The 17,765-nt window shown below is 33.1% G+C and overlaps 1 protein-coding gene across 1 annotated transcript in view; it reads right to left on the bottom strand.

Annotated features, from left to right (window-relative positions):
- CSMD1 (CUB and Sushi multiple domains 1) overlaps nt 1–17,765 on the bottom strand; it is a 2,488,924-nt gene that overhangs the window by 383,149 nt on the left and 2,088,010 nt on the right. The window contains exons 31-33 of the mRNA XM_027840340.1: nt 9,394–9,510; nt 2,681–2,794; nt 1,107–1,202 (exon numbers count right to left, since the gene is read on the bottom strand). Coding sequence (XP_027696141.1) covers nt 1,107–1,202; nt 2,681–2,794; nt 9,394–9,510 — 327 coding nt within the window. The remainder of the gene's footprint in view (nt 1–1,106; nt 1,203–2,680; nt 2,795–9,393; nt 9,511–17,765) is intronic.

Below are 17,765 nucleotides of genomic sequence, written 5' to 3'. Positions count from 1 at the left end.
GTTTCACATCCAATAAGTGACTGATAAATGTTTGAAGAAGTAATGAATTCTCCCTTGAGCTTGGAAGTATGTGAAAAAGGAGTCTAAGTGTCCAAAATAGCTGTCACAAAGCCCAAAACAGGGTGGCAGGGGTAGGAAGAGGAAAATGTGAGACATACACTTTACTCCTCATCCCCTAACTCAGATATTCACTGGCATGAACATAATATACAATTTTCTAAGTTATCTGGTTTCTCAAGCCATAGGAGAATAGAAGCAGCAAAGCATAAGAAAGTGGGGAAGGCTGTCACAAGTAAGTACATTAGCAGAAGAAATTGTGACTGTTGATATACAGGAAAATGAAATAAATTAAATAAGCCAAAAAAAAATCCACCCAGAAATAAATGTAAATACTCCCATAAAATCATAGTGCATGTTCATAGTAGTGATCTTGAGTTAACAAGAAAAGAAGATCCTCAAAATCCAGAAGACATTTTAGAATGAATTCTGTAAAAATTAAGTAGGTGGTAAAGGGGGAAAATAATGATCAAAAAGGTAAGCTTCAGTTATCTGAACAACTTATTCTATCTCTATTGATGCTAGATAAATGAAGCTTTATTGTAGCCATGTTATTGATATTAAAATTAATACTGATATTTATTTTAAAATTTTAATTTTAAACAATTAATTTTAAAATCAACATTCTGATTTCCCTGAGTATATTTGATTACATGAAGGAAAATATTACCTGTGCATATGTATATTAATTGCTAATTTTGCAATTGAAGCTTCTGTTGGTATTTTGAATACCATAGACATTTAACAAAAACTTTCCCCACTACATTTTGTAAAGATACTGCCATGTATAGTGATAATATAATTTTCATAGAATCATAACACTTAGAGCTGGAAGGTACCTAAGAGACCATTAGGTCCAGTGTTCTAGTTTTATAATGACTAAAGTAAAGTAGAACAGTTTGTAAAAAATCTTCGCCTGAGCACATATAGCTAGTTAATGCCAGACTTGAGAAATTTTCTAAATTCCAGTCCAGTGCACTGTCCAGTAGTCTACACTTCCTCTCAGTACACAAGAAATAGACTGAAGTAAAATTTTATGCTAAATTTACCTTGGTAAACAAAATGGAATCCCCTGGCAGATGCACCACTTTTTGCACTGAACCGCAACAGAATTTGATTGGACGTAGCCAAAGGCAGTGTTTCCCCTGCAAATAAGTAGAGAAAAAAAATAATAAAAAATATGTAACAGGGAATCTGGAAAACACACCAATCTATGGTGTATAATAAAATTTCTGAGATGGTGCCTAAGAAAATGATTAGCTATGTTTGCAATCTCACTTTAATATACTGCCAGGTTTTTATAATTTCTTCCCCCAGCTTTACCACTAAAATACATTTTTTTTTGGTAAGCCAGATTTAAAACATTCTGTCTCCTTTGGAATTAAAACATTTTACTCTCTATGAAATGATGACTTCTTATGAAATATAGCCACTTGCAGTCATTTTTTTTTCTGTTAGTTGAGAATAATCTTCTACAAATTGCTTTCTTGAAGAATCATTCTGGGCTTAATTCACATAGAAAGAATTAACTTAAAACTTTTGTTGGGAGTTTTTTCTGCTACTGAAACCTTTCTTAGAATCCATAATACTCTAAAAGATTTAAAAGCATTACAAAAAGTCTTTTGTAATTCCCTTACCCCCATCTCAGCCTTTAAAGTTGTCTAAACTGATAGCTATCTACATTTTATTTGATCACACAATTGGATAGTGGCTGGAAAGGGGAAGAAAAAAGAAAACCAAAGACTTGAAAGTAAGAGTAAATTATTTTCACTCCTTTTCTTTGTTGTACAATTTAGTTTTGTCTGTGACAGGGTCCATAGTACCTACCCTTTCTCATTATCTTTGCACACATCAGTTAAATGTACTCATCCCAAGTAAATGTAAGTTTCTGTAATTATGAGATGTAAATCCCATTTTTGAAGAGATATGTACTCATTTCATCAGCACCCAACACAATCCTTTAAATATAGTAAGTGCTCAATAAATAATCTGTATACATATAAGTATAAACCCATACAAAAATACACATGCATTCCTATAATTTATATGTGTGTTTGTGTCTGTATATATATGTGTGTACATATGTATATATGTATGTGTGTGTTTATATGTGTGAGTATATATGTGTATATATACATATATATTTATAAATCCTTCCTTATTCCTTTCAAATTTCAGCTCAAATACCACCTTTTCTATGAAACTTTTCCATACTCCCCAGCTACTTGTGATCTCATTCCCCTCTCAAAAATATTACCTTAATTTTATTAGATATATACTGTATTTTGTATATCCTAATATGTGTACACTCCCCTCCCCCATTAGAATATATGCTCTTTGAGGGAAGACACTATTTCATTTTTGTTTTTGTGTTCCTAGTGCCTACCTAGCAGTTAGTGGCACATAGGAGGTGTGTAATAAATGTGGTTTGAATGAAAGATTAATATGACGGGGGAATTGAAATAAATGAAGTAAAATCTCCAATATGTTAAATCGGCAGTTAAAATCAAGCAATTATTTTGTAACTCCCTCTGCTATTTCCCTGAAGCCATAATACTCATCCCTACATTTTGAAATTTCCATTCCTGTTATGTTCCCCAAAGTTTCTTTGTGGCTTCTTTACCTGAATGGAAACCAGAAAGTGAGCTGAGAAGTCTGGCCTGTGAATGTGCTCCATCAAATAATTCTGCCAAATCATTCAGGGCTGTCTGAAAATAGGCAAACTGCCCAAACACAACTGCAAAATAATAAGGGGAAAAATGAGAAAAGCTCCATTCAAAAACAAACAAACAATAAATAAATAAATAACATGTTACTGTGAAATTAGGTTTCTGCAAATTATTGATTGGCTCCTTAGCTTAACAAACCTTATATAAACAAAAGAGTTTTAAATTATTTTATGCCTTTAAAAATAAATGAAATAAAATTTCCTCAGAAGTTTATAAATTAATCAATATGATTTTACTTTTTCATATTTTACACTTAATGAAAGTACACATGCCATGATTATACCTATTTCCATCTATCCCATTAAAGATATAAAGTTAGTAGAGATTATTTTTATTTTGTTAATTTTGTGTTCATTTCTTCATCAAAGTCTTTCTCTGTTATTTGTTTCTGAAAAACAATGCCAACAGAGCACAAACTAAAACCATTGCTACCCAAACTGAAAGAATTCGAGTATAGAGATGTTGATGAACTCTGTCTGTCAACTAATGGCCAGCCTAAGTTTAGAGAGGCTTGTTACCTTACAGGTTCCAGGAGAATAAATATTTCAGCTACAATAACTCAAGAAGATTGTCTTTGAAGGCACAGGACACTCCCACTGACCAAATCCTAGATCCTTGAAGTACCAAAGTTTAGTTGTGCCATTGGAATCAACAGAGAATATCCAGAGAGTTGTGGTGGTTATTTTACTAATTTTAGAAACATTTCAAGAGTTTTTCAACCTTTAGATTGTGGGTATAGGAATGAATAGCATAGATCATAAATAAGTTGGCCTCACGTGTCATTAGTCCAATCCCCTGATTTTACAAGTGAGAAAATGCAGACCCAGGAAATTTACCTTTCCATGATATTTGATTAGCTGAGTTTTCCAAGGTCAGTTAGGCAAGAGAGCTGCAAACTTAAGTCAACTGACAGTATATTCAAAACTAGGTTTAACTATACCACACTGATATCCAAATGGCTTTTATATAATATCAAACTAATATATAATAGTTATCTCAATATCAAGCTTCTACTTATTTTCATTGCAATTATTTTTCCATATAATATTTGAGCTACATCAACATATTTCACAAGAAAAAAATAAAAATATTTGAAATTGTTTCACTACTATATAGTAATGATATAAGATTCATTTCTGAAACACAATCATAAATTTATATTTATAACAAATATACATATTACATGATATATCCAGGCATTAAAGTCTAAATAATAGAAAAACTAATTCCATGACTGTTCTTGATCATGAGTACATGACTTATACACCAAACTGGTGTAATATGTAACTTTTTCAAGTATTTTAAAAATAAAATCAATGACTTTTTATCTTTTTTAAAGAAAAACAATTGTAGCTCAAACCAGCATAATAGTCCACTTTTTTTTTCCTCTTAACAATAAGTGAAATTTCAATTCTGAAGAAAAATAATTTACTTGGATCTAAATAATTTACATAGATTATTGATTACCTGAAATAATAAGATATGTATTTTAGATATAATTTACATGAGAAAAAATAGTGTGCTTAATTACGAACAAGTAAAATGAAAAAAAAAACAATTTTACTACTACAGTTTTTTTTTTAAAATATGTACATTGGCAGAATTGATGTAATTTCTAGCCAAGGAAAATGATTCTAACTGTTCCTGACAGTTTGAAGAGGAGAGGGAGCAAATGACAAAGGGATGTAGGCAATAAATTTCTTAAGCCTGAATTTGGGATGCAGGAATGGATGGGCAGAATGGATCTCAAAACAAAAACAAGACAGAACCAAACCATGGAACTATGGGAAAGAATTGGTAGGACTAGTTAACAAGTTGGATAGGTCCTACCTGAAAATATTTCACCTGGAACAGCACCAACCATCATTGGTGTAAACCACACAAAAAACTTTTTTAATTTGGATGTGGGTGTCCATGTGCAAGACACCCCGGCATACCAAAATGCTACTATACATGAAAGTTGCTAGAGCTAGTATTCATCTGTGGCATTGTGTGAAAGAGGTGAGTTATTTGGTAGTTTTATATTTTTAGTAATTCTTGCTAACTAGATAATTAGCTTTGTTGTTTGTGTCATGTTAAAAGATTACAAATACTTTCAGTCAGCCAATAAGCATTTATTAAGTGCCTATTACATGCCAGGCACTGTGCTAAGCTTTGGGTGCTGCGCTGTGTCCTCCACAGTTTACACATTGCAGCAAAGCTCCATACTCCATAATCTAGTTATATCTCTGAAGCTGGGTTTCCTGAATAAAAGCTAAGGATGGATTAAAGGCATTTCTAAGACTGAAGCATTACCATTAAATATTACACATATCTAGTTAATATTTTTGTTTCTTTAAAGCTAATATATATGACTTTTTGGTATGCCAAAAGACTTTCAGCTTAGTTAACTACAATTAGCATTTATAATAGACAAAACAAATGCTTTTCTCTGGCAAAAAACATAATTATGTGTTCTAATAATTTAAAAATTACATTTTTTAGTCTATTATTGAGATAACAACCTTTTAGAGATTATATCTTATTGCAGGAACGAAAATGAAATCATGAGAGAATCAGTGCCAGATTTATCTTGAACAGAACACTTTCAGTAGGGACATGAAGAAAGTAAATAAGGATCACCTCATCCATGGAAGGAGTTTAAGCTTCACAAGGAAACTTGATACAGAACATTTAGCAAGCCCTCAAGAAAATAAATCTAGATTCTGTTCTCAGTTCCTTTACTATCATTTTATGAGATATTAATAAATTTGTTGCCCAGAATCTTGTTTATAAACAAAAAGAATATTTTTTACAACCCAACTCAGAATTCTAAGCTGAACTCTTTGCCTTAAAGAATATTTTAAAAATTATGATAATAATAATAAAATAGCAAAACTCTATTGTCAAAACTACCTTCCAATCTATTTATTTGATTGGTTCTAATGAAACACTTTACAAAAGGTTTATTGAAACTATGACTCCTGTTGAGCATATGGTACACTAGCAATAAATGCCTCTTAAATTGACCTAAAAATCAAAGTGTTGGATAATTGTCTCAGTGACCAATGCCTAGCTATCTAGTTCTTAGAACTATGTAATAAAATTTTTAAATTTACTCTTTAAATGGATATAACACAAATATCACCTGGTTGAGGTTATCCTTTGACACATATGATATAATTATCATAGCTATCATTCATATTAAAGCAACTACAAAATTATCTCATTTTATCCTCACAATAACCCTTTAAGGTAGGTACTATTATTATCCCCATTTTACAGATGAGAAAACTGAGGTAGCTAGAAGTTATCTGACTTGTCCTGGGTAACACAGCTATTAAGTGTCTGATGGCATATTTGAACTCAGGTCTTACTGACTCCAGATCTACCATTTTATAAACTGTACTACCTAGATGTCATGTGATATCCTACCTATCCTCAGTCTTTCTAGGAAAAAAATAAAGGTATGGACTCATATCCAGGGATTTAATGATAAAAAGTGGTGGAATAATGGTATCTGATCCTCCTCCTTAAGTTAAGGTGGAGGACACAATTCCTAATTACCTTTTCATGAATTTTCCCCCAGAGGTACAGTACATAGACATATGAGTGACTCATAACTGCTAGAAGTATTTGAGAATTAAAGGTGACTGCTAGCAGATTACAATGGCTACATTATGTATAAAATGCTAAGGCTATGAAATTTAAGATATGCTACTCTAGGTGAATAATGTTTTTTAGGTATCATTTAGATTTTAAAAGTGCTAAAGTAATAAATATCCCCAACGAGATTATTTATCTTACAGGGTTAAGTTATTTGTTTTCAGAAAGTAATTTATTTGCTGTAAGTTTTAGAATATCTTTAATGCTTTAGCTTTATGGAAAGTTTATGTTCTCATCTTTTATTGATTTTATTTCCATATGTATGATAACTATAATGCTCGGAATGTTTGAAAATGAGTAATTATTAGTTATATCTAAAATGTTCAGGAAGAAAACAGCCTGGGGAGTGCTAAAAAGCTCCAGGCATGCCGACGTCTGCAAAGGGTTTCATTCTGTGTTAAAATTTCCTATTCATTAGGAAGGCAGGGAGAGCCCAGAAGAGTAATTAAGTACAGAACTGAGAAGTTTCCTACCAAAAGCATACTTTCTTTCAGTCATTGATCCTGATGTAGAGGTAAAGGTCATGAGACTTAGGGAAAGTTAGTGATTCAGGAATTAAGAACTAAGTGGAGTTTTTACTCTAATTTTGGACAAAGTAGCATTTAAAAAAAAGAAAAAAGAAAAAAGTTGAAGGGATTTTTTATTTTTAAACTCGGGACATAGGGAGCAGAAAAATTCTATGTAGGTAATGCAGGGTGGTTCCCTTTCAGCAGGTACTTGATAAGGATAATAGATCTCACATCATGAAGTGAGTAACGTACATCTCTGTCTGAAACTATAAACCAAACAAAGGGATGACCTGTACAAGACCTATCTTTGATTAGTTACAGTAACCAAAGCAAACTAAAGTAGAAAACCTTGCTGAGGATAATCTGCAACCCACATTTGCTTTTCAACATAAATAGCAGAAGTTGCACAAGAGATCACAGTGTTTAAGTACAGCCAAGATTTGTTAGTATATCAGAACAAACTAGTTATTAAAAGAAAAAAAACTATATGAAAGTAACAATAAAAAAGTGCAGCATAATTACCTAATTGGTTTTCCTAAGAAATGGATTCATAAAATAAAATGCCATTTGGAGTAAAAGAAAAAAAATTAGAACACAGGAAAAAAAATCACATACCTATGTACATTATTAAAATATATTAAGAACTGATCCCTTCCTTCTCTGAATTATTTCAGCATTTATTACATCACTCATCTAGCAATTAGGTTATTATATTGCATTATTATTAATTTTTTGTACATTTACTACCTTCTCAAATAAAATATAAAGTCCTTGAGAACTGTGTATTTACGATTGCCACTAGATCAGTCTTATCCTTTCAGAAATATGTATCACTTGCCTTGTATGGAGAGGGAGAGATCACTGTGGACCCAAGAAAGGTTAGAATTTGTTCTTGGATAACTTTATTTCTCTAAATTTCTGGAGATCTGTCTCTGACTCTGACTGTCAGCCTGTGCTTCTGACTGTCAAGCTGCTCTCTGCCTGCCTGCCTCCGTCTCTATATATGTCTGGCTGTTTCTGCCTCTGTCTCTGTCTCTCTTTCTGTGTCTCTGTCTCTCTCAATGAACAATAAATAGAATGAGCGGATACTCCCATCATATAACCTAAGACACCACCACTATCTAGTGGCAGTATTACTTTTTTGGAGCATTCAGAAGGGGTGGCAGGTGGAGTTGAGAAGGGAGGCTCCAGACCTGTGATTTCAATTTGTGTGAACTAGAGAACTCTCCATTAGAAATTTCATTCTATCAGTGCAGAGAGACAACTGTTTTTCAACTCAGAATTTATTGTATCACTGAGGGGTTAAGTAAGGTGCTCCCAGATTAAACAGATATTATATTATCAGAGGCAAGAATTGAACCCAGATCTTCTGGACTCCCAGGCTGCCTCTTGTAGTATAACTCTCAAGTATATAGTGTCTACTGACTGAAGTATCTTTCCACGTAACTTTTGTTCTCTCTTTCCTTTTTGTTCTTATCTAATCAACTCTTAGAGGCAGACAGCCTTTGTAGATACTAGATATAAGAAACATTACTACTAGCTCCATTTATAGCTTTTTTGGTGTCTGTGTATGACAAACAACAAAAACTATGATCATATGCTCATGGGGAGCATTGTACATGAGATTGAATGAGATCATTTGTGTAAAGTGCTTCATGGAGGAAACCAGCTGATGCAGTGGATAGACCCCTGGACTTGAGGTGAGGAAGATCTGAGTTCAAATGTGGCCTCAGACACTTATTAAATAGATATATGGCCCTGGGCCTTGATTGCCTGTTTCCTCTTCTGAAAAACTGAGATAGTAATACCTATCTTCCAGGGTTGTAGTGAGGATACAATAAAATAATATTGGTAAGGCATTAGCATAGTGACATTTAATAAATGCTTGTTATCTATCAAGTGGGATAATGTATGTAAAGTGATTTACAAAACTTAAAGTGATATACAAATGATAGCTATTGTCCTGTCTTTGTAGTTGTTGTTATCCTTGTTGCTGTTGTCTAGCTATCTTTTGTCCCCAGGTCTCCCTTCCCCAATAGATGAATATGAATGTAGAGAAGTAAGAGCAGCTCTTGAGGACAATCAAGGAAAACAGCTAACAAGAATTAATTTCTCTACTTCTAAGAGTGGAAATAAATTAACCTAAGGTTGTTTGACCCATAATATTATCCACACCCCTACATACCCTTACTATCTATTCTAAACCAATGTATAAAGAGAACATCCTCTGGGGAAAGTTACAGGAAAGTAAATAGATTGTCTCAGAAACATAGAGGTGACTGTTCATTTTTATTTTCATATTTGTCATCTATGTACTACAGTGGATACAATCCAAGTTCCTCTGGGAGAAGTATTTGTTCAAGAGTTGAGGCATCTGTTTGTATAAAGTAAGGCAAGTTAACACAAAAAGAAATAACTATAAATTTTAAAGGCATATAAAAGGAAATTCTTACCAAATTCCTTTGGTACAGTTATTGAATAGTGGCACATCTGACCAGCTGTGTAATTGTGTGGGTAATTTGGTGACAAAACTACCCCTTCTGATCCAGTGTACTGTCCTCCACAGGGAGCTGAAAGTAGAATTAATCAAAACATCATATGCTTTTCATCTTTCTATAACTCAAACATACAGCATCTCAGTTTCCCCTGGAATTCCTAAAAAACAAATAATAGATAAGAGTAAAACCTCAAGATATAGCAAAAGTGTCCCAAGTTGTCAATTCTATGTAATAATCAAGATAAGAGAATCAACAATAATTTTAAAAATTTAAGTAAAATATTGACAATTAGGCTACAACAATATATTAGAAATAGTATATGCTAGCCAAGTCACTGGGTTTATATGAGGAATAAGGAATTGGGTTGACATAAGGAAGACCATAAATATAATAAGCCAATTAATAATATTAGTCATATTCAAATAAGGATAAACACATGATTATATGAATTGATGAAAAAAAAACTTTTGAAAAAATCCAATTTTATTCCTTTTTTAAAAAAATTTTGTTTAAAAATACATTAAAGTACATAGGAATAAATAATATCTATTCAAAACCAAGAGTGTATATTATATATAATGGAGAAAAGTTAGAGGCCTTTCTAAGATGATCAGAGGTAAAGCAAGCATTCCATTATCACCATTAATATTTAACATAGGCCATCAAATGCTAGATACAGCGATACCAGAAAGAAATTGAGAGAATAAGCATAGGAATAAAATAATCATAGAGTTATAAGACTCTTTTTACAGGCTAAGTTCCCCTTAATAGCAGCTGGAAAAAGGGGAGTTGATGAAAGGTTAAGTTCCTTTTTCCAGTCTTAGAGGATAAGCTCCCTCCTCCTCCCTTTTTTTTTCTTGAGCTAGAGGTTAAGTATAAGTTGAATAGTGTAATCTTCTAAGGTTGGATTTCCCATTTTAGCAGCTGAAGGACGGGGGTGGGAGGTGATTACTATAAACCACAAGTTCCTCTTTCTCAGTCTTAGTTCAAACTACATGCCTTTAAAGTAAACTTTCTAGTTACAAAATACTACAGGTGCAGGGCAGAGATTCCTAAGGCAATTTCACTTTGACAGACAGGTTGACAGACGTAGGATGAATCTGGGTTAAGAAAGCCTTGGAGAAAGTCAACTAGTCAGATGACCTGTCTTGTCCAGTTCAATTATGTTCCAAACCAGTTTCCTAATAATGCTGTAGTTTTTTTTTTAATTTCTCTTTTCTATTATGAAAAATAATCTCTGTAAATCACTCTTTTGTCACTAATTATTGAGATTAATTGAGCTGACTTAATGGTAACCTGTTGATTATTACTATTAAATCATTACTCAGAAACTTTGTACCTCAACTTGTTTTCTATTTCACATAATTAATTTTAATGGAAGAAAGAAGTTGTATCAGTACCAGATCTCAAATTATAGCATAAAACTAATCATTAAAATGATTTCATATTGACTAAAACATTGAGAGGTCAATTAATGAAACAGATTAGATACACAATATACAAAAGGAAATGAACACAGTAGTGTAGTATTTGATATACTCAAAATCTCCAGTGACAGATGGAAGGATTCATTATTTAAAAAAAATACTGAGAAAACTGGAAAGCAGTTTGACAGACATGAAATGTAGACCAACATCTCAATCCATATGCTAAGTGCATACATGATTTAGACACAATAGAAGACAGACATTATTAAAAAAAATTGGGAAGGAAGAATTTACCTTTCAGATCTATGGATAAAGGAAGAGTTCATGACTAATTAGGTGACAGAGGGGAACACAGAAGATAAAGTGGACAGTTTTGGTTGTATAAAATTTAAATTTGTTTGCATAAACAACTCTAATGCAGTTAAAATTAGAAGAAGAAAGGAAAGGATTTCTTTATGTCCTCTTGAAAATGGTCTTTATTCAATAATGATCACTAATATTAATATAGCCAAGTATTGGAATAAATCAAATAGATGTTTTATGACACAATAAAAATTAACTTAAACAATATGGTCATTCCATTTAACCATACCCACATTTCCAAACTTAACTTACAACACTCTACTAGAATATAATTTCCTTAACTTCCAGAACCAATTCCAAGGCTCTGTCCCTTTCTCTGTCTCTGTCTCTCTCTTTCTATCTCTCTTTCTCCATCATGAATGTTTACTGTCACCAGTACAAAGCAGCTGATATAGAGTAAACCAAATTTGCTAGTATGCTGAGCATTTAAAAACATTTAAATCGAGCACCATTGTCCCTAAGCTTAGCACAGTTAAATGAATGAATGAATAACTATGTTACAGATTGTACAGTTAAATATATATGTACATATACATATATATATATATATATATATATAATGCACATATAATTTAGGAACAATGGAGCTCCATTTATTTTGTGTTAAAGTCATTTTTTCACTTGTGTCTGACTCTCTGTGACCATATTTGTGGTTTTCTTGGCAGAGATATTGGAATAGTGTGCCATTTCCTTTTCCAGCTTATTTTATAGATGAAGAAACTGAGGCAAGCAGTGTTAACTGACTTGCCCAGGGTTATAAAGCTAGTAAGTGTCTCAGGCCAGATATAAACTCACAAAGATGAGTCTTCCTCACTCCAGGCCCAGCACGCTATCCATTATGCCACCTAGCTGCCCCAAGGAGTTTCATTTAAACTGTTTTTAAATGTACAATAAGATAGCATAAATAGTTAACTTCAAATCAAATATTGGTGACAATATACATTCATGTTGGTTGACACATTTTGATATACCCTTCCATGTCTTATTTGATATGAGAATCTTTAAGACACTTCCTATGAAGGCTTTTCTGACATTTTTCACATGCTAAGAAATTAAGAAGAGATGATGTGTGATAGCTCCTCTTAAATATAGAAAAAAGAAATTTTCACCTTCAAAAAGCCTGACTTTGGCATATTTTTTAAAGAATATTTTTATTATTTATTTATTTTTATTTATTGTTATATTTTATATATTATATATTATATTATAACATAAAACAATATATTATATATAATATATTATATATTATATTATAACATAATATAATATATATTATATTAATATTATATATTATTTATTTATATTTATTAAAGAATTTTTTAAAGAATTAAAGTATATGGCTTTCAAGTATCCTGAGTAACTCCACCTTCCTCTATAGTTAGTGCAACTATAAACTTCAGCTCAGTTCCTGTTCAAATTATAACAAAGAGCAAATTACTGTAAACTGCAGTAATTATATATATACTTATATGTATAATATCATTTAGGGAGCTATTATTTCTTTTTCCTAACCTCAGTATGAAAATTGGCTAACTCATGCACATTGTTACATTTGAAGGTTGCCATTTGTAACATGTAGGATAGTATACTTGAGGAGAAATTATAAATTAATTCTATTTTTTTTCCACTGGGCATCAGACGCAGTAAGCAAATACTCTGTTTAATACAAGTGGTGAACCATAAACATTGTATCTATTGAGTGAAGTCATTAAATACCAAAATATGCTTATGAAAATTTTGTTCTATCTAAATATGTACTAAAGAATTCCCATATGTTAGGAACCTAAAAGCATTATTGAAGTGGCTAGTGTTATAAGAGACCAGCAATATCTAGCGTGTTTTGTTAGAAATTTCAGCAGAAGACTATTTCATTTCATTTTATTTTTCAGCATGTGACAAATACGTTACACTGCTAGAACTTTATTAACATAAATTAATTTAGCAGAATCTAGCTGAAGCTATCGCAAGTAAGTCATAGAGTCCTAAAGAGACTATACATTGACAAGCAGATTTTGATAGAAGGAGAAAAAAAAAGAGAAATTTTTTTAATACAAGATAATAAACTTAGGGTTAGAAGGGACCATAAAGATCATTTTCTCCCTTCTCTTCATTTTATAGATGAAAAAACTGAGAACCAAAGAGATTAAGTGACTTGCTTGAGGCAACATAGGTTGCAAGTAGCAAAGTTGATATTTGAGCCCAGATATTGAGTCAATATTCACTTCTCCTTCTAATGTACAATGCTATCTATAGATTATGTCACAGCAACTAGATGACACAGGGGATAAAGCACTAGACTTGGGATCAGGAAGACTCATTTTCATGAGTTCAAATCTGATATATGACACTTACTAACTATGTGACCCTGGGCAAGTCACTTAACCCTGTTTGCCTCAGTTCCTCAACTGTAAAATGAGCTGGAGAAGGAAATGGCGAACCACTCCAATATCTTTGCCAAGAAAACCCCCCAAATGGGGTCACAAAGAGTTGGATATGACTATGTATTAAAAAAAAAATAAAAGACATCAGAGATGTCAGGTTCAGTTGAGACAGTAAAAAAGAAAATTTGGCATAGTCAAAAAGGGTTTTGGACTTTCAGAACTTGGTTTAAAATATATAAATGACAGATTCCTGTCCAGAGATGGAGTATACAAAATAAAAGCTGTTAAGACTGCAATTACTGGTTCTCTTGCAAAGCTAATCATAAGGCCTTTAAACTAAAAAAGGATGGAGGAAGGAGAAATTGTCTATGTATATCCATCAAGTCAAATAACATGGAGAGTAGGCATAATGAGCAAAGAACAAAAGCATTTGAAACACCCTTAAATTTACAGAATTTGAAACTTAGAAGGGACCCTAGCACCCATTTAGTCAAACCCATAAACAAAAGAAATATTCACTATAATATACCTGACAACTGGCCATCCTAGTTCTGCCTAAAAATCTCTAAAGAAGAGGAAATCCATCATCTCTCAAGAAAGGACATTCCACTTTTGGCAATTCTATCTTTTAGAAAGCTTTTCTGATGTACAGCCTAACTTTGCCTCTTTGTAGTTTCTGCCCATTGCTCTAGTTCTGCCCTCTGGGGCTCAACAGTCTAAAACCTCCAACAAATGACATCCTTCAAATACTTCAAGACAGATATTGTATCCATGCTTTCCCCCACCCGACTCTCGAGTTCAAGCTTAACATGACCATATGGCATGGATTCAAGTCTCTTCCTCATCATGGTTTACCCCCTTTGGACACTATCCAGTCCAGTTTACCAATGTCCTTAAATCATGCTGATGTTGTTCTTCAGTCATCTCAGTTGCGTCCAACTCTTTGTGACCCATTTGATTTTTGTTTGTTTGTTTTTTTGGCAAAGATATTAGAGTGGCTTACCATTTGTTTCTCCAGAAAACACGGTACCTAGATCTTAGCATATTACTCCATAAAAGATCTGAAGAGGGCAGAGTATGGTGGGGGGGGGGGGGGGACTCTGACCTCTCTATTCCTAGAAGCTTTGCTCCTTTTAACATAGCCTGATTAGCTTTTTTGGCTGCAGAACCACACTGTACGCTTTTACTGAGCTAGAAGTCCACTAAAATTCCCACATATTTTTCAAAACAATTGTTGTCTAACCATGACACCCCCATTTTATCCTTATACATCTTGTACTTTTTATTTTCTATCCAAGTGCAAGAAGAAACAGATTTAAGAAAGTAGCAAGTAATAAAAACCCATTGCCTTAACTATCTATATGCGAATATTGAGAGTTTAGAAACCTTAGAAGAGGAATCAGAAGTTCTAACACAGGTGAAAAAAATACAACCTCATAGTTTTTACCAAGTCTTAAAGGTGAAGACCCTTGACTAGAATATAGCTTTGCTTGGATATAACTTCTTGTGAAGAAACAGAACTAGGAAAATGGGTATATTTATGAGGAGGGGGCTGGAGCATTGTATTAAAACTATATACTCATGCAAGGAAATTCAAGAACTAGAGGAAGGAAATGAGGAGAAAATGTGGGAGAAGATCAGTGGAAAAAGAAATAGATGTTGTCATCAAATTTTACTGAAAACCACTGGGACATAAAGAGGAAATGCATGAAGGATGTGGGAAACAAAAACAAAATTGGCACAGAGGCATGACACAATAGTGACTGGAAACTTCAGTTATTCATGTATCTATTAGAACTCTTTTTGCTTTAATTAATTCCTGCTGCCAAAGTCCTTGATACTCTCAAATTGCTCAGTATCAGAAAGTGATATTATTTTATCAGTGGAAATGACTTTAAAAAGGAGATAAAAACAGAGAATAATAACTGTTTTGCAGCTGCACCCTAAAAACCACGGGACCTTTCCATTTAACTTGCAGCTGCAACCTTCATATGTATTGGCTCTCCCATTAACATGTGAGTTCCTTCAGAGTAGGGACTGGCTTACTTTTCTGTTTGTATCTAACACTAAGTGCTTTGTACAAAGTAAGCACTCAATAAATGCTTTATTCATTCATTCATAATCATTTTATCCTTCAAAAAATAGAAATTCTATGTTGCATGAGTCTCACTAACAGCAAGGAACTTGAGATTGAGGAGAAAATGATGGAAATCCAGAGAGAAAGTGACCACTCCTTCCTAGATTGTGTAATAGAAAGGAGTTAAGGTTATGCATATTCTGACATGCACCCTAGGTTTGGGAAAAACAGATTACAAAGGGTTCAGAGGAAGGGTAGATAAGATTCAATGTACTAAAATTTACAGGGTAGGTCATTCCAGGAAGTATGGGCTCAAGAATGTATTCTGAAAATATAAGCAGATATCATTTTGGTGAGGGAAAAAAATGGGAACTGTCTAGAGACTGATGTGGATACAGAGGAGATTTTGCAAACAATATATTTCCCATAGGCAGTTATGTTGTGCAGTGGATAGAGTTTGGGACTTGTAGTCAGGAAGACCTGAGGTTGAGTTTTACCTTAAACACTTATTAACTGTGCTAACCTTGGACACCATTTAACCTCTCTGTGTTCCAGTTTCCTCATTTATAAAGTAGGGATACTAATAGCACCTATCTTACAGGCTTGTTGTGAGGATCAAATGAGATAATGTTTAAAATACTTTGCGAATCTTAAAGCAGCATAAAAATGTTAATCCTTATTATTAAAATAAATGCATAGAAAATGGAAGCAGGGACAAGTAAAAGCATGAATATAAAAATATGTCAAAATCCTATAAAATTATATTGGGAGTCATTAAAATTCAGGATAATCAGAGCTCATAACAGAAACAAAGGAAAATTTGAAAAAAAAAGGAGTTCTGAAGCAATTTTAGTAGAAAAAACTATCAAAGAAGGGACAAGACTGCTTGAAATAGATCAGATAATGATAAATGACAACAAGGAAAAGGCAGAGGTTCTCCTTTCTTTGTTTCTGTTTTTCTCTGAAAAGGAAAATGGCCTCTACACTGGAAATAACAAAACAAAAATATTTAACTGGGTACTGATCAGATAAATGAGGAGATAATGAAGGAGAACCCTTGATTTCACCTGGCCCAAATGAAATATATGATTTTTGTAGTTGGTTGTTTCAGTTGTGTCCAATTGTTTGTGGTACCACGTGGGCTTTTTTTTTTTTGGCAAAGATACTGGAGTGGTTTTCCATTTCCTTCACTGACTCATTTTATAGTTGGGGAAACTGAGGCAAACAGGGATAAGTGACATGCCCAGGGTCACATAGTAAGTATCTGAAGCCAGATTTGAAGGCCTGTGTTCCTGATGCTAAGCCCAGCACTCTATCCACCATGCCAACTAGATGCCAGACAATTTTATCCTTAGGCATTGAAATAACTTGCAAAAATCTCTGCTGAGCCTTTATCAGTAGTATTTGAAAGATTACAGAAAATAGGAGATATACTTCAAGTTTGATGAAGACCATGGTGCTTGAAAAATGGGAAGGGAAGAGTCTGCAAACAATAGGCCAATGACCTTCACATCATTTCCTTGGAATGTTCTGGGTTGGATCAATAAAGAGATGGCTAGTAACAATCTAGAAAGGAAAGTAGAAACTACAAGGAGTAAACATACCTTCAACAGCAATGGGTCATGGCAGACTAATAACCTCATTTCTCTTATACAGGGTTACTAAACTGAAAATGAGAGGAATATTGCTGTAATCCTTTATCTAGATTTTAGCAAAACTTTTGATTAAGTGTCTCATGCTATTCTTGTGAAGAAGATAGAGAGATATGAACTAGAAGATTATACAATTGTACGGATTCAGAACTGGTTGAATGGCTGGGCTAGAAGAGTAGTTGCCAATAGTTCAATGTGAATTTATCAAGATGTCTTCGGTGTAGTACTACAAAAGTGTACTCTTTAGCATTTTATGAATAACTTGGATAAAATGCAGTCATCAAATTTACAGATGACAGAAAGCTGAGAAGGATTGCTTAACATGTAGCAGTTAAGATCCAAAAAGATCTGTCAAGATTGGATAGAGAGTATTAAGCTTTAACTGATAGATAGAATTCAATAGAGATAAAGGCAAAGTTTTATACCT

Source organism: Vombatus ursinus, unplaced genomic scaffold (genome assembly GCF_900497805.2).
Source record: "Vombatus ursinus unplaced genomic scaffold, bare-nosed wombat genome assembly UNPS02014841.1, whole genome shotgun sequence".
Taxonomy (NCBI): domain Eukaryota; kingdom Metazoa; phylum Chordata; class Mammalia; order Diprotodontia; family Vombatidae; genus Vombatus; species Vombatus ursinus.
The sequence above is the reverse complement of the archived record's forward strand: the minus strand, read 5'-3'. Positions and strand labels throughout refer to the sequence as shown.